Genomic DNA, 26,515 nt, shown 5'->3' with positions numbered 1-26,515 from the left:
TGTACTGAAAATAAAGTGGATGGGAGATGGTTGAACTATAGTTTTCCAACTCTCAGGAGAATGTTTTGACCACTTACAAAACACCAAGTCCTTCCTAGTCTCTCATTTAGTAGTGGTCTCCATTTGCACATATTAGCAAACATTTCCTGAGCCAATGTGAGAAAAACTGTTTTCTCGCCTAGCAGACCACAACCAAGCTGGGAAGGGGGCTATCTGGGGTCTGGGACCTGCTCCAGCACAAATGGCAATTATACAAAAGAAAGAGTCTTGATGTGCGTGACTGGGGACATTGATCATGAGAGCATATCCCAATCCAGATAGTACCTACCTATAATATTCTTTATAAGGATTTAATTTTTTTCAGGGGAAGAGCAAAATAAAATGGAACCTGCATCTCTCATGGATTTCAGAGGTATCTCAACTCCTAAATTTTGGGTTGTAAGGCTTTCCAGAAAATCTCAGTCAAATTTCATCCACAGAGCTTTTGGGTAATAAAAATGTTACTAATCAGTTCATGCAGTTAAAGCATTGACAACAGAAATTTGATCAGTTCTCAAACAAATTGATTCTGCTTTCAGTCACTGAATCTTACAATACACTACTACTTTAAGAGAACTGGAAGCTTCTTGATTCCCAGATCTGACTAGCTCTAGCTTTGACTCAGAGTATTGCTAGTATGGAACTGACTATACATCTCTTTCATTTCTTCTCGTTCCCCTAATGTAAAGTTTTGATATTCATTCTGAGCACTATAAGACAGAGAAGCATGTGTTTGTTATGAAATCAGGAGAAACAGCTGAATTCGAAACCTTATGTATTACAAAACAAGATAAAACAAAGGACTTCAGAGAATACCTTCAAAACAGCTATAACCTCAACCACCTGAAGCTGTGCTGATTTCTGTATAACCTAATGAACAAAGGCACCTCAGACGCAGGGAATCAAAATCATATTAAAAGTCCAATGACTAGTTTTGTAAAGATGTTAAATATTAATGGTAATGGGGTCTACCAGATCTTTAGAGCAAAAGAGGAAAAGCCTTCTGGGACAGTCCTATTTTGTTCCAGGCTCTCTGAGCAATTCCTGAAGGATTTAATCACTAAGGCAGAGAAAATAGCCTCTTATAAATGGCAAAAAACTAACTTAGTGTCTGGGTACAGTCTCAAGGTCTAAGCAGAGGGCTGAGGAAAAAGCTGAGCTCCCCTCTTTCTTCATTAACAAGGTGCAAGGGTGACTTAGAGACAAATTCAACTATCTACATTGAGATCACTGGGCATGAGCTAACAGGGAAGCCCCTATGAGCAGCTGTATTTGAATTACTGAGTTTCCTGTAGAACACAATTCTTTCAGAGCAGAACAAGGCCATGTGGAAACAGGCTAAGGTAAATGCATTCCCCAAAACCAGGAGAAAGCCAAGGTTCAAATGAAATGGAGGCACATCTGAGACTGGAATCAAGGAGGGGGGGGGGGGGGGCTTCATTCTGAGGATGCATTTTTAGACAAAACCCAATTTTTTTTAAAAAAGTCTGTGAGTGGGAGCCTACCTGCTCATTATCACTTCACATCACCAGAAAGCAACTAGAACTTCTGTTATGGGCTTTAAAACTACCAAATGGTCTTAGATGTGACCGAAGATAGTCAGCAAGAACATGTTAAATTACAATTATAAATTTTTTGAGCAGAGACCAACATTTCAGAAATGAGTACACAAGGTTTACTTCTACAGCTGCACAGAGGTGGATTAAGTGTGTAACCTGACTGTCCAAAGTGAGTGGTCCTATGTCCAAGCATGGATCCTGGAAACTTATTTTGGTGTATGATTTGAAAGAAGACCTGAGTGGATGTGGTTTGGATAGACAATATAGAAGCTAACAAAATACATCTCTAAATCTTCACGGAGAAGAAGAAGAAATTTTCTTTTTCAGGAAAACATGTATGTATCACAAAACATATAGGAAGGGAAGTTTAAATGACTGATGCCCCTGGGAGCTTTAGTTTAACCCTTCTAAGTCAAGCAGCTAAGCAAAGCATGGTACTACTGAATATTTGTAAGGAAGAGCAATGATTTTTTTAGCTTGAGTTCACCATCTTGCTTCTGCATCTTGTTTTTCTAATTAATTATGAAAGAAAAAATCCAAATCCAGATTGTGATCCAAAGCTCTTAATTCTCTTACATATATTCGTAACAAATGGGTGCTGTTAGCAGCCAGCAGAGAACACTGAGAATTTTAAACAGGAAAATCCATATCTGATGGATTTCATCTACCCAGCTGAGCAATGTTAAGTACTCACTGCCCATCAACATGTGATTTTAATCTCACTGAAATTTATGAGGCATATACCAAGAACATACTGTAGTTTTAACATACATTTTCTGAGGACCGAAGCACACCAACCTCCCTGTGGAACGACCATCTGTGGACAGCACAACAGTAGGAATGGCCTTCCAGACACCCAAAAAGGTCTCATTTTCCTAAGCACTGCACTATTGTATGCCTATCTGAAAACTAAAGTGATTGGTGTTTATGTTGCAGTTAAAAATAAATGTCTACACAACTACTTATCATGAAATTTGAATTAAATTATTATTTAGACCCCTGCTTATAAACACAGTTTTTTTGTTATAGCTTCAAATGAACTTTCTTTTAGGTATTACTACAGTTTTTCTATTTGTTGTTACATGTGGACGTGTACACACATATCTGTATAATGTGTATGGTCATCAATTTAACTTTTTCTAGGGTCTAAAAGAACAGGGATCCATATTGATTTTCCAACCAATCAAAGAAAGACAAATCACTCTTCAGGCAAATCAGGAGTCTTGACTTCAGCTTACCTGGACTTGGTTCTTTGCCAACCTTTTAAAATCACCTTTCAATAAATATCCTGTAAGTTTACAGAAATGTCTCTGAGCTTTAGATACAGTGCCTGAGAGTAAACTGTAATGTTATTTAATTATTAAATTAATTCTGAATGTTTTGGTGGGGAAAAAACTTCAAAGGTTAGCTCTTTGGAAGTGGTATTCAAATTCAAATCTTGTGGGTGGAGTTGGGTTGTGAAGGTGCATAAATAGGCAGAAAGAACAGCAGCATTCACAAGGGAATACCTTCGCACCCTGGCAGGCGGAGAGTAAACAAGGTAAGGCACTGCACACTCACTGCTTCAGAAAGTACTGGGCGAGCTGTGAACTAGTGCTCCTGGGGCTGGAGAATGTGATCAATAGAAAGAAAAGACTGCAAGGCAGGTACAGTCCAGGACAGCTTGGTATGAGGGAAAATTGTACAACAATGTTGGCTTTGCAAGCTAAGAGAACCAGCAGCGGAGGGGTTATTTTGGAAAACTTTTCAAAAGTGTACATATTCTTCCAGAGTCAAAGTTTTTAAGGAGCAGGTTTAATGTTCCTCTGTCTTTGCTTTCTGCACTCTGCCTCCAAAACAGTATAAAATGTGCCTGGTCTTCAATTTCCTGTTTGTTTCATACCTTTTTTTTTTCTTCTTTTTAAAGAAGCATTACTTCCTCCATACAGCTCTGGCCAAAACAACTCTTGAGGCAACCCTGACTATCCACAGAGCTTAATTCAACTTCGTGCAATTTTCTTCCTTGACAAAAAGACTTTTCTTACAGCAGAAAGTTGTATTTCATTCCCTTGAAACAGTGACTGTTAAAGATGTTTGAGCTCTGCTGGACACCCCAGTAGCAAAGAGCACTGAATCACTGATGGAAACTCAGCTACTGTCTCCTCCTGTAGTTCCTACCCAGAAAAACACTTCTGTTTCCCTGAAGTTTAATTTTCATTATCTGAACTTTAAAAATTGTCAGCCTGTTGTTTTATTAGTTTTGGGGTTTTATGAATCTTTTGAATGTTCTGTGTCACTTTTAGAGTATCTTTAAATTCTCTATCATCATTATATTGGTTCTAGTTTCTAGGAGGAAATGTAATGAGAAAACAGTCAGGTTGCTGAAGTGGTTGTACCCCTTTAGAGAAACATCCCAGCAGAAAAGCTGAGGAGCTTCCCAACAGACATGTCTGGTCTGCAGAGTCTGGCTCAGGAAAAGCTCTGCCGTGTGCTGCTTCTACTCTCAACACCCATTTCAGTTCTCACTGTGCAACACAGCAACTCCTCCCCACTCTTTTTATTATAGATCCTGCTGGTTTTAAGGATTAGTTGATACTTTTAAGGGAGAAGACATAATTGGAAGTCTCAACACCACCATAAAGCCCTGTCTATATGCTAACACTGACTGTAAAGCATGGCTTAACATCTTGACTTCTCATCTGACGCTCCCAGAGCAAAATGGGGGGAAAGTTGAAACAAGTTAATTTGTCAGCACCTGCTGCTGGGTTACTAGAGCACTGGAAGATCAAGGTAGAATTGTGAAATTATTAGAACTTGCAAGTACTTTGGAATTGCCAAAACTTAGTTATTTTACTGAGCAAATTCAATATATGTAAAAAGAAGAGAGAGAAACTAACAAACACGCCTGCATGCACATCCTAGAAGGGTCACAGGCCAGTGGCATGAGCAGGGCAGTGAGAAACAGGTGGGTCCCCCAGGGCACTTTGCTCAACAAACCTCCGGGTTCCTCGCCGTTCCCCAAGCCCAGGCCCCTGCCTGGAGCGATTCCTTTCAGCTCTGACTCACCTCACTGCATATTTGTGACCTGACCTGCTGCTCCACCCGTCCTTATCAGCCGTTCACCTCCCAGCACAAGCCGGGGGGCATCGCAGTGACCGAAGCTTCCCATGTATTCCTCCTATTCCAGGACCAGCCATGGAGAAGAGTTACATGTCCATGTTCCTGTTGCTCGTTGCCATCTCCTGTGCTCTGGCAAAGGATGCAGGCAAGAAGGATACAAAGGAGACTACTGCTAAGCCAAAACTGCCTCAGACACTCTCCAGAGGTAAAAACCAAACAAGTAAAAAAAAAAATTAAAGAAAAAAGTTCAATCGTGTGGACGCTTTGGCTACTAAGCTCCTCTAAAGAAATTAGTTTTCTTGTAATCTATTTTGCAAATACCTTTTCTAGTATTTCCTAGCCCCCTTTCCTCCTTCATTGCTGATTTAAAGCACCCTGGCAGCGGGGTTGTTCCAAGCCGCTGCCGGCAGAGGTCGGCAGGGGCAGGACTCGAACCCGCGGTTGTAAACGCTGTGCCTGTGTGTGTCCCCCCACCCCCCTCCCTAGGCTGGGGAGACCAGCTCATCTGGACGCAGACCTACGAGGAAGCTCTGTTCCGTGCCAAGCACAGGTATCCACCCTGCCACCCCTGCGCACGCCCCGAGCCCCCCGCGACCCCACCGTCCCTAACGAGGGCTCTTCTTTTCCAGCCAGAAACCCCTGATGATTATCCACCATTTGGAAGACTGCCCGCACAGCCAAGGTAATCCTTTTGCACTGGGGAGGGCGGGGGGGGGGGGGGGGGGGGGGGTGCGGAGGGTTAGGGAGGGAAGGAAATTCCGTTTTCAGTTTCTGGATAAGGGCTGTTTAAAATGAAAAAAAAAATCAGCCACCATTCTGCTTGCTGGATAAGCGGATAAGCCTTAGTGAAGTCCTAACTTGGACAAGCATGGTGAGTGTTGTTCTGGTTGCTATCCCGCACAGGTATCTTCTAATGTGTAGAAATAAAATAAAAATGGTAATTCAGTAGTACATGATACAGAAACAAGCATGAGTCAGCAGGGTTTGATATCTGACAAATACAGTTTTGCTTCATGCCACAATCAGTCAAAACCAGTAGCAAGACCAGGAGTAGAGAGAAACAATAATTTATTGGAAAAGACATATTCAGTTCTCAATATCATCAATGACTGAAACTGAATCCAGCCAGGGACTCAATCAAACCAGGCTGAAACTGAGGTCTTGCAGGACTTCTGCCAACTGGGACTGCTCTTTTCCTAGTGTATCTGTGGGCCCTTCTTCCTGCAGGTTGATCCACATGGCAAGACCTTTGCATTTGTCCATAGCTGCAGTAACTCGAGAAGAATCTTTCTACGATAATTAAAACCTTTCCAAACATTATAGGCTGAAGCCTTACATGTTGTATTGTCAAGTGCCTTAAGAAACAGCACCAGAAACTGCAATAGTAGAACAGGAGGTGGGAAGGGTCAAATGCTCAAGTTCAAACCTAAGCAGACAAATCTGAGAGCCAGCTGCACTGTCTGAAGATGGGACATTTCATACCATTATAATTACTCTTTAATGCAGAATATAACTGAGCAGATCATCTTCCACTGGAATGAACTGGAAGTCCTCATTTGCTACAATTGTAAACTGTGAATTCTCATTTTTATTCTGCCACTTTGCTTGAGTTTCTTTTTTGAGGACAAACAATTTCAGGGGCATATTTTTAATTTTCTTTCCCATTTGTTTCCACTCTAGCTCTCAAGAAGGTCTTTGCTGAACACAAAGATATACAGAAACTGGCTGAAAAATTCATTCTCCTGAACCTTGTGGTAAGTTTCCCAGTTATGCTTCACTAAATAAAAGCAATAAAGTTCTATTTTTAATTATGACTTCTTTAGCTTCAGTTTAATAGCTAGAGTTGGCTAGGAAGATAACCACTGCTGAAGCATAATAGATTTAGTACTAAGTTGTTTTTCATTTGTAGCTATCATAAACACAAAATGTGAGAAAATTTAAAGTTTAACAAGAGCGTGACCTGTTGTTAACAATTTGAAATTCCAGTTGTTAAAAATCTGCATCCCAGGCAATTAATCTCTTAAACTGCAAAATGCATTGTTTGAGCTGTATTTCATAACACAAAGTACAATGAAGGAAAAAGATCTTTATGTAACATGGCCTCCTTGACTGGAAATCTTTTCTGTTTTCTTTAAGTATGAAACCACAGACAAGAATCTTGCACCTGATGGCCAGTATGTCCCTCGGGTTTTGTTCATAGGTGAGTACCTCAAGCATCAAAGCTGAGCTCAGAACAGAGCCTCTGCTGCACCATGCATCTTGAATCCTCAGGCTTATTAACAGGAATTTATTCCATGGAAGTATAAAGGTTCTAGTCAGTTTTAGGGATCAAATATCAAAGCAACCCCAGCCAGCTTTACAGTTCCAGCATTACCCCCTCAATGACACAGTGCCACAGTCCCTGGAATGGGTAACCTATCCCATTCTTAACAACCCTGCAAACATAACACTTAAAATTGAAATGCCAGTAATTGTTTTGAAGAACAGTATCTTGGCTGTTAGCGGAAGCAGACAAGTCTTGCAGAAACATGTAGGAAGCAAGTAGGGCTGCAAAAGGTTGACTTCCTTTTATTTCCTTCCAATTGAAGGTTAGTCCTATGCTCTACAACTTCTCTCATGTTTTTTTCTCAGATCCTTCCCTGACTGTGAGGGCAGATATTACTGGAAGATACTCAAACCGCCTCTATGCATACGAGCCCTCTGACATTTCACTGTGTAAGTAGTGTTCTGAAACATTCTGAAAAAGCAGTCACAGTCTATTCATCAGTCACGTTTTTCAAGCAAAAAAAATAACACTAAGCAATACAGATGCCTGCTGAAAGACATTTAACTAAGATTAAAATTAAACAGGATGCTAGACTTAAACTCGGTGAGGTGAGGAAAATGATGGCAGTACCCTGGAGCCTTAAGCATCCATCTGTTTTAAAGGCAGTAGGAACTTGCATAATTCAGCAGTGTTCACTGCAAGCAGTGGTGAGAACTATTGTACACAAGTCCTGCCAGGCCAGGTCAGGAAACCTGGGAGCAGGGAAGGATGTTTGCTACAGCCCTCTCTCACTGTTGCACAGCTCTTGTCTCTGCCCTGTGAATGTCCCTGCGTTTGCATTAGCAGATGTATGTTCTCACCAGCCAAAATTAAACGCCATGACGTTCACAAATTGCTTGGAAGATCACAGTGCATCAGAATCCCTATAGCAATAGGCTTGCGATTTAAAAGCTTTAAAAATAATGACATTTTCTCTACAGCATTTGTAGCTGCTGGCAGAGGAAGTTGCAGCAAAAATAACATGCATGAATATTTCATTTCTAGTGTATTCAAATATGCAGAAGGCACTGAAGCTCCTGAAGACTGAACTGTAAGGGGAAGAAGGAAGCCCTTAAATATTTTGAAGTCTCATCTTGCATCTCTTCTCCATGCATTGACACTGGTGAAGAGACTACTTAGAGAGATATTTAGTGATGTGTAATGATGGTTTCTATACATAAACTCTACAGTTCTATGTTAGCACTTTTGTACTGGGCAGCATTTTTAAAAGCTGGAGGCTTTTAATTTAAGGCATACAGAATACTGTATGATCCAACTGTAAAAATGATTTTTTTTTAAATAAATTCACTTCAAGTGTTTACATACAAAACATTGCTGTGTTTTGGATTTTTTCCTTGTCTTCACCTACCATTATTAGAAAGAGCAAAATCACTACGTTAAGCTTGAGACCACAGCTTGCACTTGACATTTCAGCACTTTGGAAGGAAAAGGGCTGTTGTGGGTTAATCTTGGCCAGCAGCTCAGCCCCACACAGCTGCTCGAACTCTCACTCCACTCCAGTGGGCTGGGAGAGAGAAATCAGAAGGGTAAAAGTGACAAAACTTGTGGGTTGAGGTAAAGACAGTTTAACAGGTAAAGCAAAAACTGTGTGCACATGCAGAATAAAACATAAGATTAATTCACTGCTTCCCATGGGCAGGCTGGCGTTCAGACATCCCCAGGAAAGCAGAGCTCCAGCACACATAATGGTTACTTTGGAAGACAAACACCATCACTCCAAACATCCCCTTGCCCTTGCCTGCTTCTTCCCCCAGTTTATATGCTGAGCATGGCACCATATGATATGAAATACCCCTTTGGGTCGGCTGCCTCAGCTGTGTAGCCCTCACACCTTCTGCAGCCCAAGTCTACTTGCTGGCAGGCAGTGTGAGGAGCAGCAAAGATCTCAATTCTGTGTCAGTGTTAGAAATCACAGAAAATCACCTCATGTTATCAGCCCTTGTTTTGGCCACAAATCCAAAGCCCAGCATCATGCAAGCTACTATGAAGAAAATTACCCAACCAAACTCAGGGGAGGAAAGCAGATTTTTACCTCATTTCAGCAGCCACGTAAGCTCTGTATTGCTCGGTCTGCTTTATCTCCATTTATTTTCTTGTAGCATCAGCCTATATAGAATTCCTTTCCTTTCCCTATATTATCATTCCTTTCTTTACACTGAAGATAACAGGAAGTGCAAACCTTTCCCAGAAAAGTATTTGAGACTAGAGGATGGGTTTGCATGTGAGCTTTTTTATTTCCTTTTTTGTTTGTTTGTTTTTAAACTGCATTCTGGAGGGATTTAAGATAAAACTGCTTCCCTTTAAAGGTCCCTACTTACATCAGATTTCAGTAAAGCCTTGAGATGATTAATAAAGTGATACCAGATTGAGTATATGGTTGGTTCATAACTGTTACAGCTTGTGATTGCTTATTTACAAGCCCAAAAGGGACAAGAGAAGTCTGAAATAAAGTTAATGCTGCAGATGAACACCATGAGAGTACATACCACCTTAACACTTCGGCAAAAGGGAGACTTTCCCCTCCCCAAATATCTAGGAATTCAGCAGCACCATCACTGAGAAAAGCTTTGCCCAGGACCATACCTTATCTTCTCAGCTCTTCGGCAATGACAGCATTCTTACCATTATTATTACCATTACTGCCACTACCAGTCATGGTGAGAATTGTGAAAGAAGAAAACACTTGGGAAGGCAGGAAGGTGAGAGAAGCAAGGGTTCCAGCTCAAGGGAATCTCTCAGCAAATTAGAAGGAAAGTACTTGCTAATGTGTCTTTTGCAAGCTATGTGAACTCTACCAACCAGAAAATCTCAACTCGCACCTGGAAATGGTCCCAGACATGGAACCCCGTATTCCTTCAGCAGTTCAGTAAGATGTTTCTATTGCAGCATCCAGAAGACAGAGGAAAAAGAGATGCAATGAGGGGCAAAAATATTCTATTGAGGCAGCTAACAGTGACGAATAGCAAAATAAGTTGTCACATCACTTAGCAGAGGGGCAGCAGAGGCTGAAGCAACTGGTTATCAGAATCATCTTTACCTACTTCACCCAAACTACACTTGCGAGAGCTCTGTCTCTGATATAAAACAAAAGCTGCCTGTGCTATTATGTTTTAAAAATGTTTTTATAACACTACTAAAGCTGATCATTTTCTTATGCAGATGTACTGATCCCATGGGTAACATCCAGCAAATGGACATAAGGCATATAACCTACAAGGCTCTAGTAGCCTGTCTACATGTTATAGATGCAAATATCCAAGCTAGCTCAGCCTGCAAGTACCAAGAAACTAGTTTTTGAAACGGAACTAATTTTTTTGCACTCAAGGCTATGCTTTTGTCATTTTCAAGAAATCTTAATAAATGGTCAACTTAATCCTGCTCTTTTAATTCTCTCCTAGACATACACATTATTTAGGTTTACAGAGCCACCAAGCCAAGCTGAGATACCTATAAATGCCTCTATTTCTTTGGAAAACCTGGAAATCATTGCTGAAATATTTAGGTCAATAACCTGAAGTACATGTGATATGGGCTTTTCAGAAGTCCACTAGCATTCAGACAATCTTTAAATAATTGGACCTAAAAATAATAATGCAAGTTGGTAACTCTAGCACATCCCTGTTCACTTGTCAGCTATAGCTTTTAGGGTATATTTTTAAAGGTATCACTGCAAGTTATGCAAGTTTTTCCTTCTGTAATAGTTACTTTCATGTGAAAGAAAGCAGATACTGTGCCGTAATTTCAGTATGTTAGTTAAGGTCTGGATTCACTTTCTCATACAGATTCAAAACAGTTAGATTCATTATTTTCCAGCCAATTATTTTTATATGATAAAAACATATAGGTGTTTCGAATGAAGTCAAGATAACTTTCTACTTTTTTCCAGAAAAAAGAACTTTTAAGATGAGAGTATTGCAACACAATTGGGGTCAAAAGACACCTAATGTAAGCAATATGAATGATCCAAGTTAAATCACTCCAATACTTTGATACCCTGCTGCTGTAAATAGCTTCTAGAAAATCTGGAAGCAATGAAGTCCAATTATCAAGCAATCTGGTAAGAACTGAAATGCCTCTCCAGAAAACAAACAACAAAAAAGTCTATATGGCAATGACTCCTTTTTCAAGAAGAGAAGGCAAAGAAAGAAAACTTCAACAAAACACACCAAGAATAGGTGTCTTTTTTTAAGTGCTCTATTTTGACATTTAAGAACAGAACAGTGTCTTGTATACTCACAAGAGTCAGACCGCCCCTGAGAGGCCACCCTCTTCCCTTCCTAAAACCAAAGTTAGACTCAAGGTGTTTCATTGGCCCCCTTCAGGATCAGGTTTGGAAAGTGAATCCACACCTCTAACGAGAATATCAAGGTTTGTGTGCGTTGGTTTTGGGGTTTTTTTAAATCACAATCCTGAAGAGACAAAGTATTATTAAAATGATAGAAAAACTGCAATCAAACCACATGATCTACCAACCCATCTTTTGATCACTTAAACAAATTCACATTTTAAGACTTGCATTTTTGAAGTGGTAGTATTTTCAGTATTTTCCACACTGATGCACATTTGCATTCCAATTTTTAGGAAACCAGGCCCACCAAAAACTACACACTACAAAATAATTAGGAAAAAAAGTCAAAATTGAAGCAGCAATATGGTATTATTTTAATCTTCAGTAACCCTTTCCATATGACTCCTCCTTGCTTTACTACTGCAATGTGCAAAATACAGAGCCTGTCTAGACTGGGAAAATGAACTGTTCCTAAAGGCAATCACAAGATCATCACTGTCCTCTTGACACATACTGAGGACGGCCAGTTAGTTGTTTTAAAAGGGCAGTAACTGGGGGTATGAAGCGCTGCATACATTTACATTAACCTTCAGTGTCTGAAGGCTCTTAAGGTCTTCCAGCATACGAGTGAGCTCTTACCCTGAATGTCCAAACATGTGCTCGAACCAGACAAAGAGCAGGACAGGCACAGCAGGAATTCAGAGCAGCACCAGGAGGTGGCGCTGACCGCGGATGTAGAAGAACCAGCTACAACCAAAGACAAGCAGTTCTAGAAGTTCCTCACATCTCTCTGCATTGAAATTCCACTCTTCCCCTTCCAAACCTCGAGATAATTCCTTCTTCAGGAGTAAAAGTATGAAACTCTGCTCTGATTGGCATGTATTTCAACTTTATGCCTCTGCTGCAGGAGTACGAAGGCATTTCCCTAGTAAAGACAGATTTTGAGAACCTACTTATGTCTGCCCTCTCTAACTTCCTTTCCACGTGGCTCAGGTGCTGTATTCCTTGGCAGAGGGCCTTAACACTCTTTCCCTTTTCTTCCTGCAGAGCTGTATTTCAGGCTACAGCAGCTGCCTACCACACCAGAAGCTGCAACTGTATGAAGAGGTGGAGTGCAAGTCTTGCAGCTCAGCGTGATTAGAAACAAATGGGACATTATGCACCGCAGGTGATTTGATGTCTGCTGTTCCAGCTGATGCAGCACTTCTGTTACAAGCAGGAAGAGGCACCATACTTTCCTTAAGCTCAGACAATAGGTAACATACCCATCGAACTTGAACTCTTTGTTAGTAGAAAACAAACTACTGGAAACCATAGTTTTGTTTTGTTTTTTCTTTTCTTACACATCATTCAATCTCTCGTGAAATCAAGACTGTTATCTGGATGACAGAAATATACACTGCTGAGTTATTACAACAATAATTTTACACCATCTGAAAAAAATAACTGTACAACAACTTTCCAGACGTCAAGTTTCTTACATCAGAGATGACAGACATTGATTGTGCAAATACCAAACTTCATTCACTTGTCAAAGAAAAAAAAAAGTTTCAAGTTAATCAGCTGCAGATTACATTCTCCTGCTTTTCTTCATTCATTGTTCTCGTAGTGACAATATCCATTAAAATTATTTTTACTCTCAACAAAATTCTAAAGCTACCAGAAAGCCAAAACAAACAGGGAAGGGGAGGGGTGAAGGCTACAGTAGTCATTAACACACACTTATGTGCACTACAGAAAATAACATCTTTAGCTTCTATTTTTACCTTAACAGGAAAGTGGGAGACAAGAAGTTTACCAGAGTTCATCCTAAAACCTAAGCAAATCATACCCAACCACCCACCATACATTTTTATCATTTTAGTGAGAATTCATGTGAATTTTTGTAATCAATGAATACAGCAGAAAATACTTCTGGTTTTTTTTGACACCAGATAAGCTAGTAGTGCTATAAAACTCACTGTATAGAGTTCACTGTATCAATTAACAAAGTCTCCACAGTTTTTTAACCAGCAGTTCAACTCTGTCCAGCTACTGAATGCACCCATCTACTTTAAGATAGAGATTCTTGGAAGAAAAATAGTGGAAATTAAGTATGAAAACTACACATTTTCTTATGGAAATTAGATTTTATTTTGGGTACATGTAGAATTCCTATTATGGAGAAATACCAAACTATGGAGAATCAGTATTTTTAAGTAGAGGGTGCAGAGACAAGATTCAGTCCTTCATAAGCTTATCAAAGAAATGCACTGGGGTTTGCACGAGGATCCTTTTGGTTCCTGTATCTGTAAGTCAGCCAGACTCCCAGAATCTGAAAATAAAAACCAAAGACACTATTAAGCGGAAGCTCCTACCTCATCTTCTGTCAGTTTTATAAAATTTGTTTTAAACACAAGCTTATGATACTGTACTGCTGCTAAAGTTGTACAACCACACACCAGCTTTCTTAATGAGAAACAAGATGCACCTTCTCCAAAAAAATTCATATGTAGCAACAGAGAGAACAAAACAAAAATGCCAAAACTGTATCCACAATGCCATACAAAATATTACCCACAGGTATGTCTAGAGCTAAATTATTCTCCCACTTCTCCAAATGATACATATCCACAAAACTGTTTTTTGTATAGTGATAAACAAATCCTGCAAATTGTTTCATTTTACAGTTACCACTAAACTAGAAGGCTATTTTTCTAATGCATTTTCAATCTTGACGTTCTCTCAACCACATCATCCCTTCTTCCCAGCAGCTTCACTTTTTCAGTAGGGAAATTGATGGCTGAAATCAGACTGATTCTGTTTAAGTTGTTGTCTCTCTGTCATTGCTGTAGTACCTATAAACCTTCTAAAAACTGCACAAGGCAGCAGGAGTATTTTCACATGCTGTACTATGGGGTCATTAACAGACCTCCTCTGAGGATTTTTTGTGCACAATCAATAAGGAAAATTATGTATCATCATGGTAGTAAAACAAAGAGTCAAAGATCTTTATTTTAACCTTCTATTTCAATTCACTCATCCTGTAACTCTATCTTTGCACTACAGGTGGCACAAAAAAAAATCCTGGAAGACTGTGTGTCTGCATGAGAGGGGAGAAGGTGGAAGGAAGAGGGAACAGGGTAAAAAACCAGCACTCTTTCTATTAATGTTGGAAAACAGTAAGACTGAATAACTAACTTTCAAAACAACTTAAAACTTTACAGTACCACATTTGAATGTTGCAGTTTGTTGTCTAAATAACACAAAGTTGCAAGAATTCCTGGTGCTGAATAAAGACAAGCCTTCCTTTTGGCAGACTTAAGCAAGCTGATAGCCTTGAAAAACTTGACCTAATTAATTATTTGACTCCTGAGACAGAACTGAGATTTCCTGTAATAGATGCCCTAAAATTAAGTGTTTTGCAAAACAGAGCCTTAAAAGCGGGGGAAAAGCACTCCATTTTCTAACCTCCTACTCACCTCTGTGAAACTGAAGAAAAGTCCTATGCCTCCAACAAATCTCAGTACCATTCCAGAATATTCCTCTATTATCGGTGCACATGGTTTACACTGGCGAGTTCTAAAACAATCCTGTAGCAGATACAGAGAATTTCACTCCATTTTCTGATGACAATTCATTGACTGAAAGTATCCAGTTTGCTCTAGAAGAGACTGCTAGCCATGGACAAACTCCAGCAGTTTTAAAGCCTCCAAAAAAGCAAGCACATGAATGACTGTAACAGAGTATAACCCGAGCAGGGTGCTCTGAGATTGTCTTTCCAATAAGGTAACACAGAAGAGCTCAGTATCACTGCAACAACTACCTTATACATTTGTTAAAAACACTCTTTTCTGTAACTGGGAAAAGACTTGAACAAACACAGCGTGAAATTTTTGAACAAACACAGTGTGAAAATGTTACGTTTTTTCACACTTGAAGAACTTACAGCTGCACAGGTTTCATTTGGATGAAAAGCTCTGAACCCACAACAATTCAGATTTCTCTCAATATCTGTCCTTGCGCTGTTGGTATTATTCCATCCCACCTCCAGAAGTTCACTCTAGAAGGCATAAGCAAACACATATTATATTAATTAAACTGTTCTCAATTGCAAACCAATATGAGGCCAAGGTGATAATGCGCTAACTAAAGCCTTCAGATACTGATGTTTAATAGGATAATATACTAAAGAATACTTGAGTGTCCAAACAGTCTGGGGAGCTAATGAAATAACAGCACCTAGCAGCAGCACATTCATGGGTATAATTAATTTTCTTTCTTTGTTTTTCCTAAACCCAACAAGAGCACTAGTAATGGGACATGCAAGAAATCCAACTGGGACTGCTCAGACTTTAAACAAAAAGTGTGCTCACATGCAAAAGCTGATTATTCAGTCACTGTACCCTTGCCCACTTCTTATGCTGGAAAAAGTCTCATACCACATGGACAATGTTTTACTTTCACATGTAAGAATCACCTCTGTTCCTAATATAGTTACAACATTTTCAGTTACACAAGAACAATTCAGTGGCCTCGCCACCTTTACGTTATGATTACTATAGATTTCATCAGCTTGTCTTAAATTGCTGAACTCGTGGTATATTCAAGGTACTATTGCTGCTATACCTGTGACAATAAATCTACAAAGAAAGCTTAAAAACAAATCAATTAAAAAAAACCCAAACATCTGAAAGTCATTTCAGGACCCAGATGTATTTCTTTCTAGCTACCAGAGTCAAGCACTGATCAAGATCTAGTCCTTAATTAACAGGATAATGCCAATTTTCTTAAAATATCCTCTCCCCAATTTGTGAAAGACTGTACACAAATATGTGTGCCTGTGTACATACATATTTATAATATTATGCTATACATTAACTGAAAGTCATGAAACTTTTCTTACCTGCTGGTCCTTGTTTAGTGCCAAACAAGCACAGGAGACAGAAAACTGGACAATAAAGACTAGAAGAAGAATAATCATGTACTGGAAACAGTAGTTAAGGATATAGTTTCAAATTCATTTTGCTTTTATTACATATACACATAATGATATTATTTCATTGGGTAACAGTAAGTCTTTTGAAACAGAAGAACTATAGAAGCAAATTCTGACTGGATGTCGAAAATATGACCTAAATAATGTTCCCAGAACTCAATCACCATATATTGTCTCTTTTTGGCTATTATTATACATAGCTGGCATTTCCAGGTTAGGTACTTCTTGCCTAGCAAGAAAACATGAGCAGAGAAGTTAATAAAAGGAGCTTGGAGAGGAAAATCTACAACAGCTAATTTCTCCAGTTTTAGGGGCTTCATGTTGTAGAAAAGAAAGTATTTTTCTGGTATTGCGTATTCAGAATATTTTTTTCAATGATATAGTCTTGTAATTAATTACAAATAACTTTAGCCTAGACTTAAAAAAAAAAAAGTCAAGAGTTGCTCTTGGAACACAGTCTCACACACTTTTGTACTAATGTACCTGAAAACAATATAAAAAAAAGAATAAACTTTGATATTAAAGATGGCATTTTGACAACTGTGGACTGCCTTCACAATTTGGCTGCTGTGCTCAGAGGGAGGAATGTACCTCACACAATTAAGTTGTTTGTAAAGTGGAGGTCAATACTTTTTCACAGACCACAAAGGTTAAACATTAACTGTTTGCACACTTCAGCTCTGTGTAGGCCTGAGCGCACAGCAAGAGGCACCTGTGACACAGTGAGCCACCATAAAAACCTGTCCAAAAACTACATGTGAATACTGTCCTCAGAGCACAAACACGAGAGAAAAAAAGGATGCCCAAATAAAGTTAAACAGGAAGGAAGTCTAACTTAGACTGTACTTGATCAAAATAAAATTGTGAATATCTGTTCTGTTTCTGAAGCACCTTCCCCATCAGTCTCAGCTGACAGAGCAGGTTGTTTACATGGCAATCAATGCAGTGTGTCAGAAGGATACAAAGAATAGCAATACTTGATGATGTTTCACCGCACCAATCAATCCGACTAAGGCAATAAAGAAAAGGAAGACTCCAACTGCAATTACCACTCCAACAACTCGGAAACTAGAGATGAGGCCAAAGCCAATTCCCCATGCCGCAATTCCAATCAGCAGCAGACTCACCAGCTGGAGGGAAGAGAAAACACAAAGTTAGTCTGCATGTTAACAGAGAATCTGATCCACGGATAAATTTGTTACGCTGAAGTTGTTAGTAGAAAGGTACAACTTTCCTTTCTGGTGCAAAGAGAAGCAGCACAATGCTAAACAAACCAATACTCCACTTCATTGTAGAGGTAACTTCAGTTCCAGACGTTTAAGTCACACATGTTCTTCAATACTGCTGATGTGGAACTGTTACAACTTAATCTACCTACAAGTCAAGCCATGTTGCACTGTCTGTGACTGACTAGAGATACTAAACCATAGATTAACATAATTGACAAATAAGCTAAAAATCATCCACTTTAAGTCACAGAGTAGAATAAGAACAAAAATTCCAGATATTTTGTGAAACTGAGGCAGTGTATTTAAAGAAAGTGGAATATACAGCTCCACAGCTCTGATGTGTAAAAAAGTGCACTTTGCAAAGCTGATCAGGGATACAGCTGTATTAATTAGAGACGTGGCTGCATGATTGATGATACAACGTAACACTTAACAAGGTCACACAAAAACATATTTTAGATCTGAATCTCAAGAACTTCATGCAGTAAAACACTGTGTCTCAGCAACATATTTCTTCAAGAAAACTGCTCTACTATTAAGTAAATCCTGTTTTGATACCCAAACCACTTATGCTGTTTCCTTGCTTTTCAAGATGGTATTCAGGGAAGGCAAGCATAATCTGTCCCAGTTAGTTCACTGGGATTTATTGTTTATATGGGCAGGAAACTCCAGCCTTTCCTGTTTCCATGCCAAAACCCACACAATTGAAAAAAAAATTCCAACATGAAAAGCTGAAGAGAAATCTGTAATGAGGTAAAGCAGCAGACAAAGCCAACCCAGATGTCCAGTGCAGTCTCTGATTTGAAACCTGGTGTGACACATCACTCACTACATTCTCTGTTAAATGACGCCAATTCAACATGCAAGTTTTAACTTTCCGAAATGCCGACCTCACAAAAAAAATCCAGAAGTTGTATCATTATTTAAAAACAAAACAAAACAACCCCAAACCAAACCACAAAAACAAACAAAAAAATCCCCAACAAACTCAAAACCCTCAACATGAAACAGTAAGCACTTAGTCTAGTCCAACTCCTTGGCTGTATTTGACAACAGATACAGAGCAAGCACTTAGACCTGCTCTCTAGTTTCCATTCAAACAAGGCACACCTCGTGACATTTTACTGCTTACCTGGAGGTTGGCGGAGGGGATTAAAAAAAAAAAACAACAAAGGAGGTAATTTCCAACTTGCCACTTCAGTATACCTACTCTACAGCTGGGCATTTTTGTTGGTTTTAATGCCAAATGCATCCACACTATTTTTTCAATTTACGTACATTTTAGAAAACTGACTTATGTAATGCTGCTTTTGAAACAGAAAGCTAAGGTAACATCAAGAAAATAAGTTGAGATGCTCATCAAGGTCAAAACATGGTGGGTATTTTTTTGAGTGCTCCCACAGGAACACATCTCAAAAAACTCTTTACCAAAAGCCAGTAATCCACACAAAGAAAGTTAAGGGTCTGCAAGAACAAAAGCAGGATACTTGTCATACTTACACTTCTCTCAACACATGAAGAGACTAAAATCCAACATAAAATTCAAAGGAATTGTTCAATACCAGCAGAGTTTTAGGATTATTTCACTTTTATCTTTGTTTCTCTTAAACAAAAAGCCTTAATTACCATGTTTATTTAAAACCAAAACAACAGCCTAAGGTGTCATGAATCAAAACTGTAAAGGGGGAAGAAAAAAAATAGAAAACAAAAGAAAAAGCCTTAGCTCTGACACAGACAAATTTTCTGAACCATTTTGCACAAGGCTATAGACTTCCTGGTATTAGTAGATTAAAAATTAGCCTTGCTAATCAGACAGTTAAATGCAAGACCTACCTGTTCCAATCTATGTCTACCCACTTTATTTAATTGTCTCATTTCACTGGTAAGACTTATTTTTCCATGCAAGTGCCACAAACATGCGAGCAACAAAAGAAATCCCCAAACCCAATTTCCAATCAAAAAATGCTGGCTGATATCCCATGCTATTTACCAAATTTTGAACACTGAACTCGCACTGTCACTACACAGCATCTCAAACTTACTAAAAAAAAATCTCAACAGCAATGTCGAATTCCAGTTTATTTCACAAAGAGCAGATGAAACTTTGTTCCCAATGATTTCCACTATACTTTTCTGAAAGTGGAATGGATCAGACTCCACTTTTGATGACATCTTTTGTAATATAGTTATATACAAACATTTGAATTTCAGAGATGTTTAAAAAAATAACAACAAATCTAACAAATCTCCTATTTTGCTCTGTTCTTTAAATTTTAGTTCACTTATGCACATAGCTGTTCCTTTTCCTCACTCCTGGAAAAAATGTGTTTCTCTTCACATGTACCCTTTGTATACTTACATAAAAGCTGACAGTCTAAATCACCAAAAAACCCCCAAGATATTGACAGATTATTTGTGTAGACAATGCCACTGAGAAACAATTCAAATGCTAGAGCCACTTCCTCCTTACTACATCAGCAAGCCACCAGTAAATCTGCTGGTTTGACTAACTGGCAACCTTTTGGTATTTCAAGTAGCTCGGACTGCCGGCTAGGAAGGAAGTCATATGCAGAAGTTCATGTTCCCACAGCTTTCTTACAGCCTCAGCCCAATGAGGAGTCAGTAAAAACTGCATTTCAGAATTTAAATGTCATGAAATATTGACTCACTATTCCCAGGTAAAGAGATTGGATAGCCTTTATACGGGTACCAACAAGGGAAATATTCACAGAATAGCTGTTAGGCTGGATGTGGAACAGGAACTAAAACCAGGGAGATTACACAGATGATGAAATACATCCTCCCTAACCTCTCTCTCCACGTCTAAGTTTATATTTCACTACTTTTAAGGGGACTTTAAACCGTAAATGGCATATATATTGAAGGTAGAGCTGTTTACATCACTCTCCTCTTCAACTTGGCCAACCATTTCTGCACAGCCATAGAGAATCAATTAGAGAATAGACAACTCTTGTGTTTCCCTGGAGTTCATCCAAAGCCACCACATTAAAATTACAAGCAAACAACAGTATATAGTGATGCATCTTTAGCAAGTTAAGACTAAGTTGAAATGGTTTTTATCACAGTTGTAAGCTACTCAACCTGTAAGGAACTTTATCTCTTTACAGAGTTCCTTCAGCTTTACTGTAAGCAAAGGAAAGCTTTAGGTATCTCCAAAGGATTCCTAACAGAAAGCAAAATCTTCTACCTTTATGTGACTGACTTAAACAAAGAGTGATCAGTAGTCTGGTTACTGAACAGCCCTGAGACATGCAGTGTGGAACAAGCAATTTATGTGAAAGGCAGAATTCCTGACTCTTACCACAAAAGCCTGTTCTTTCAGTTTCAGGACTAGTAGAGTTACTCGTGTTATTGGCCATGTAATAAACTACTTTCATGCTAAAATGTCAATGAGATTCAACCCCTGTTCAATACTCCCTGGTCTTTGGAAAGGCAACCTTTCCACTACACAGCAGTAACAATTGTCTTCTAAAATGTTTACTTTTGCTTGCATGTTTGTTTGTTGTTTTTAAGAGGTTGCAAAATGTTTTCACGAAGCCCGATGATTCCTCTTCCATTCATATATCACCCTCAACAGAAAAACAACAGTACAAAGAACACAACTAATGATATAAGCTACAGGACATCTACAGGGCACTCAAAGGGCCTCTCCATAATTGCGCTGGTTTTAGTTTCCATCTGCACCACTCAGATGGCTACAAAGATCACCGGTATCAAACATACCATGCCCCATGTAGCCTTCTCCTCCCTGCCCTGTTGTTCTCCTGTTCTTTCCCTAAGGACTATGTGCTTTCATAGCTCTAAATGCCACTGTGCACTCTGCACATGACAAGGGAGAAACAAAAACCCATTCCTGGGTCTAAAGACTCAGCATGTCTTGATTCTGAGATGGCACCACAAACTGCCACACTTGGGCTATAAACTGACACATGGAGTAGCGAGGGCATTCCCCAGCAGTGGCAAGAGATCCACAAATACATATCTGCATATTTGCTGTACTATTCTGTGCTCCTGAGTGTAAGCACAGAAACCTTCCCAAAATGTCAAGGAGAACAAAACCCATTACCCTTCCTTGCCAAAGACCTGGCGACTCCTGTACCACTGTTTATTTACACATCGAGACCAGATAGCACAGCTTATACTGCTGCCTTCAAAATGTCCTTGAGAGTGACAGAAATGGCTACAAGGCCACCTATCCCATTTGCTGAGGATCCAGTCATGACAGTGAGCAAGACCAACACAGAACTGGCTGGTGCTGGGGCAAACTTAATGCTGCCCTCCTTAATGCTGACCAGAATCCATCAGACAGAGCAAACAGTATCCTATTTACTTCTTACAGCTGAAAGCAAACTTACACAAACCAAAACAGAATTGCACTCAAGAGATCACAGACTGACTTACCACTGTAAAAGAAATTGCCACTTGAGGCAAGAACTGTGATTCTCTAATTCCTGTCTGCTTGTACCTGGCTCTGCCCAGCCACTACACCAGTCAGGAATTATATGACAACACAGAACACAGTCATACACCCCTTCCCTAGGAAAATCCAGACGTTCACCTCTTTAACAACAGGTTTCCCCTAAGCAGCAAAATGATGGAGCTGACAGATTTGCATGGAAGATGCAACATGGTCACTCTTCTGCATCAGGAACTCTGCTTGTAAGACAAACATTGCAAAAAACTTTATGAATTAAAAACTCTATTAAAACCTTCAAGGCCAGGTTGGATAGGGCTTTGAATAACCTGGTTTAGTGGAAGGTGTACGTGCCCACAGCAGGGGGATTGGACCTACATGATTTTTAAGGTCCCTTCCAACCCAAAACATTCCATGATAACAAACACGTGTCGTCCAAATCCGAGAACTCCTATACCCATCTTTGCATATTCCCATAATACAGGCAAACAAAATTTGATAACTAGGGCAGATAGTACAAATGCACTTTTAATAATTATGGCATCCAGAGAACAAGAGGCAGTGATGGGGGAGAGGGGGGGGGAGAAAAAACCCCAACCTTTCAAGCACAATTCTTTGAAAATGGATGCAAAACCCAGGACATTTAATAGTCAAACAAAAAAACAGGTTCAAAGAGCAAAGTAACATAAAAAGTAAATTAATAAGGTATCTTCTAGTGTAAAGAGGAAATGTGTGTGCTTTTGGGGGAGGAATTTTGTGCTACTAAAAAGTACATACTTCTAATGTAAAGGTACTATACGTTTTACTTTAAATCAAATGGCCAATCTAGGTGTAAGAAAAACTGGAAAACTGCTCATCAAAACAAATGTGAGATGTTTACATACTAACAAGAAATGGTTCATGTTTGCTGCTGCAGCAATAATTAAGAAGTTGTTTGGGTGACAAAACCAGCACACACCATCTGAATGAACTGTCAGTATTTTTTTAATTCAAATATTTAATCTTGTGGCCCATCTACCATGTCCATCTTTCACCAGTAGGTAGGACTTTGGAATTTCCCTTTCCTCCCTGAAAATCTGATTTAGAATATCAACTATTTGCACTTAAACACAATTCCTGAAGACTTCCTTGGAAGGAACACTGTCTAGCAAAGGAAATCCTTGTCTTGTTAAAGTGAGGATCTAGAGTTCTTATACTTGAAAGACTGGAATCCTTAAGCTACAAATAGATCCTGGAATTTGGATTAATTCTGTGAAGAGGCAGTTTAAACAACTTGTATAGACTTGCCATTTGATCAGAAATGTAGATTTGACTGAATAAATACAGAGAAAATTAGTCGGATATCAAAAAGTATTATTTTAAAGGTCTTTCTATACAGACAGTTCTCCAACATAAGGCTTATTCCAGCAATACACATCATTATATGCACAGAGTCAATAAACAGTCTCAATTATTCTCCTCTACTCTTCCTCTACCCGTAAGAAACAATACTGAAGTCAGCAAGACTCAGCACAGATGCCAGAATTACTCATATAAAATAAATTTAAAAATAGAATCAAGGCTGAAGGACATTAACTTTGTCCAGAGAAGAACCAAAAGCCACCAGCAAAGTAAGATCTGAAAAGAACATTAAGTGAGCAATTAGGTTACTGGGTTTCTGGTTTCTTGCCTTTAACCAGTAACTGATTTATTACTGCCAGGACATATATTTTATTAGTGTCCTACTATAAAAAGTAAAACAAGACAACACTTAAAAAAAGAAGAAGAAAAAAAGCTTGAATATAATATCCTATCCTAGAAGTGTTTTAAAGAAAAACAAAATATAAGCTGTAACCTCCAATATACAGTTCTGAGGGCTAATTCATTCCAAGAATGTCATACAGACATCAATGCTGGCTACAAAAACATTCAAGAAATGTTACCTATCCCTTCTTACCCGCACTACTTCCTTCTCAGCATTTTTTAGTGAATTAACGTCATGTAAAAAGATGATGATGTAGTTATTGCCCTGATTGTCTTCTGTATTTTTTTCCAGTTGATAGAAAGTAAGTCCATCGTTCATTGTGCTGTTGTAACCCAACTTGTGTTGTCAGAGTTTTGCCTAATCAAGGAACACAGAAGCTCCCACATTTTACTAGATCACCTCCACTGGGCCACCCAGGTGCCTTAAATGTTATTTCTGAAACTCAGAATTTGAAAGCATTAGTCTTGTAACTTAACTGTAATTAATAAACAAGACTAGCAATAACAATTGCACAGTCTAGTAACTATCATTCAAAAATGTCAGTCCTTCCCTTTAGCAAAAACATATGCTCTGCATAGGTCAAATGACAGAACACCAAGTGACACCCACAAAGTAAATTCTACTCAAGGAGACATCAGAGCAAGATTCAGGTCATAGGTGCACTGTACAGATATCACAAACAGAACTACAGACATCCCAAAGATCAACTCACCCTTACTGAGGCCAAATATGCCCAGAAGACCTACCAGACTCCTTATACCTGGTTAATAAATGGCTGTAGGAATAAGTAATGGAGTCTTTAAAAGAAACAAAAACAACTGGTGTCCACAGGACAACACAATGAGATTTGTGCATGTATTATATGGGAAAGATCTAAATTTCTCTCACTCTTCTGTCACTCACTGAACAATAACAACAATAACAAAGAAAGTCTTGCATTACCCCCTTTTTCACTGAAAAGTGAAATGGGGATGGGACAACCCAACTATAATCCGCCCGCTAGAACTGGAAAATCCCACAAAAAGTAGGTCATGGTCTTTTGGGGTTCCTTTCGATCTGGGCTACCCTGTGATTCTATCTTAGCTGCAATCATGACAGTCTACATACACTAAACTTACCTCCAACTATAGATATCTAGCGAGGCAACGCCCATCTGCTCTGGCTGGGAGCAGCAACACACGCCATCAGAGGGATTCCAGCTGACACTCACAGTGGGCACGCTGGGCTGCCTAAGCGTGCTCCAGAGACTTTTTCAGAGTCATATTCTGCTCTGCAACCTCCTCCAAGGAGGGAGGGCAAGCAGCAGTGCAGCCTCTCCCACATAAAGGTTTATGTTCTGCTCTTTCCTGAGGAAAGGGGGGAGTCACCTCATACACCAAAGAATGTAACAGCCAGCTATGGTTTCAGCACAGGCACTTCTACATCCATTCACGCTCCATCCTGGGGATCACCGTAACCACCACCAGCCATGAGAACGGCTTGTTCTGGTGACCAGCGTTACATCAGTTTATTCTCTGCTCTTGCCTTCAGCCGAGGTCAGGCAATGCTTTTGGAACAGCACCGGCAGAACTGTCCACAAGCACCAGCTGGCCTCAGTTTCAGTCTACTGAAAGTCAGCCCCAAGCACAGTTGTTAACTTGAAACATTAGAGGCCTCACTACCTCTCCAGATGTGCTTTGAGAGGAAGCCATTACACTTACTACTGTTTCTTGCTATTTCTGTGTCATTTAAAAATAGATAGCAAAGAAAAAACCCTATAGCTATAACACAGTTAGAGATTTTATTGTTCTCTGTTGAAAACAAGTCCTCCAACATGCCGGAGCAAAGCCAGGCACCTGCCTGGAGCTCCCCACAAGTCAGTTATTTCAGTTTAACATACTCCTTTCCCGTCTTTCTCACATATGTTCTCACCACCCGGAGCAGCGAGACTTTGCAGCTCCCTGGTCCATCCCAGAAGACACCGATGGGGAAGGCCTGGGGGCCTTGTCACTGACCGAGCTGCACTTATTTCGGCGACGCTGCTTGGATGAGCAACAACAAATCAAACCCTTGCCTGTCTCACGCTTGGATTGGTGCAGCGCCCTTTCCTGTCGGAGAAAAAGGGCACGGCGGGCCGGGCCCCGGGGCCGCTCTGCCGGGAGATGCGGCACCGCCGCGGCCCTGGACGGCAGCGCTCCCGGGCCGCCCTGGATTTTGATCCCGAGGAGCCACGTCCGCGCGGTGACAAAGCTCGGCCTAAGCGCTATCACCTCCTCAGCCTCCCCACCCCACCCTCCCGAGCCGGAGGCCGCGACGAAAAGCCTGCCGAGCCCCGGAGCGCCCCCAGCCCCGCAGCCACGGCCCGCCGGGGTAAGCGCGGCGAGTCCCGGCGCCTCGCCTCGCCTCCCCCCGCAGCCGACGGCGGAACGAGGAAGCCCCGCTGGCCCGGGCCGGCTGAGTGCGGCGGCACTCACCGTGTAGAGCAGGTTGAGGGCGCACAGGCAGTTCTTGGAGCAGGCGAAGCCCCCGCACGCCATCGCGGCCCCGCCGCGCCCGCGTCCGCACCCGCGGAGCTCCAGGAGGCCCCGGCCCCGCCCCCGGTGCGCGCGGGTGCGGCCGCAGCAGGTGAGCGGCGCCCGCTGATTGGCTGCCGACGGGCGCAAAGGTAAATGTATGCAAATATGCGGTGACGTCACGCTCCCCCCTATTGTGGCGGCGCGTGCGGGCCCGCCCCCCTCCCCGCGGCCTCCGGGCAGGGCCCTGTGAGGGACATCCCGTGGCCGTGTAAGGGGCTGTCCGTAGCCGTGTCATCCCGGGGACACCCCGTGGGACGTGTAAT

The 26,515-nt window shown here is 40.5% G+C and overlaps 2 protein-coding genes across 2 annotated transcripts; one reads left to right on the top strand and one right to left on the bottom strand.

The window, feature by feature from the left end:
* Positions 1-3,075: 3,075 nt before the first annotated feature.
* Positions 3,076-8,328, top strand: AGR2 (anterior gradient 2, protein disulphide isomerase family member). The gene is made up of 8 exons (XM_071560848.1): positions 3,076-3,138; positions 4,765-4,902; positions 5,184-5,247; positions 5,327-5,379; positions 6,378-6,451; positions 6,834-6,897; positions 7,329-7,412; positions 8,008-8,328. The coding sequence occupies exons 2-8, from the start codon at positions 4,773-4,775 to the stop codon at positions 8,055-8,057; spliced, it is 519 nt and encodes a 172-aa protein (XP_071416949.1). The 5' UTR covers positions 3,076-3,138; positions 4,765-4,772; the 3' UTR covers positions 8,058-8,328.
* Positions 5,749-26,290, bottom strand: TSPAN13 (tetraspanin 13). Its single transcript, XM_071560847.1, has 6 exons — positions 26,151-26,290; positions 17,252-17,419; positions 16,197-16,277; positions 15,240-15,353; positions 14,773-14,883; positions 5,749-13,625 (listed from the first exon to the last, which is right to left on the bottom strand). The coding sequence occupies exons 1-6, from the start codon at positions 26,211-26,213 to the stop codon at positions 13,551-13,553; spliced, it is 612 nt and encodes a 203-aa protein (XP_071416948.1). The 5' UTR covers positions 26,214-26,290; the 3' UTR covers positions 5,749-13,550.
* Between the last annotated feature and the right edge of the window lie 225 nt (positions 26,291-26,515).

Source organism: Pithys albifrons, chromosome 7, assembly GCF_047495875.1.
Source record: "Pithys albifrons albifrons isolate INPA30051 chromosome 7, PitAlb_v1, whole genome shotgun sequence".
In the NCBI taxonomy this organism is placed as follows: Eukaryota; Metazoa; Chordata; class Aves; order Passeriformes; family Thamnophilidae; genus Pithys; species Pithys albifrons.
Note: the sequence above shows the minus strand (reverse complement) of the source record. Positions and strands in the feature narration are given on the sequence as shown.

Excerpts from the sequence above, each read along its gene's own strand:
- TSPAN13 (XM_071560847.1), bottom strand. The coding sequence starts at position 26,213 with ATGGCGTGCGGGGGCTTCGCCTGCTCCAAGAACTGCCTGTGCGCCCTC. Across the intron at positions 17,420-26,150 it reads CCCTCAACCTGCTCTACACG|CTGGTGAGTCTGCTGCTGAT; the intron begins GTGAGTGCCGCC and ends TCTTCCCTCCAG. Across the intron at positions 16,278-17,251 it reads ATCAAGTATTGCTATTCTTT|TACATGATTATTCTTCTTCT; the intron begins GTATCCTTCTGA and ends TACTGTTTCCAG.
- AGR2 (XM_071560848.1), top strand. The coding sequence starts at position 4,773 with ATGGAGAAGAGTTACATGTCCATGTTCCTGTTGCTCGTTGCCATCTCC. Across the intron at positions 5,380-6,377 it reads AGACTGCCCGCACAGCCAAG|CTCTCAAGAAGGTCTTTGCT; the intron begins GTAATCCTTTTG and ends TTTCCACTCTAG. Across the intron at positions 6,898-7,328 it reads CCCTCGGGTTTTGTTCATAG|ATCCTTCCCTGACTGTGAGG; the intron begins GTGAGTACCTCA and ends TTTTTTTCTCAG.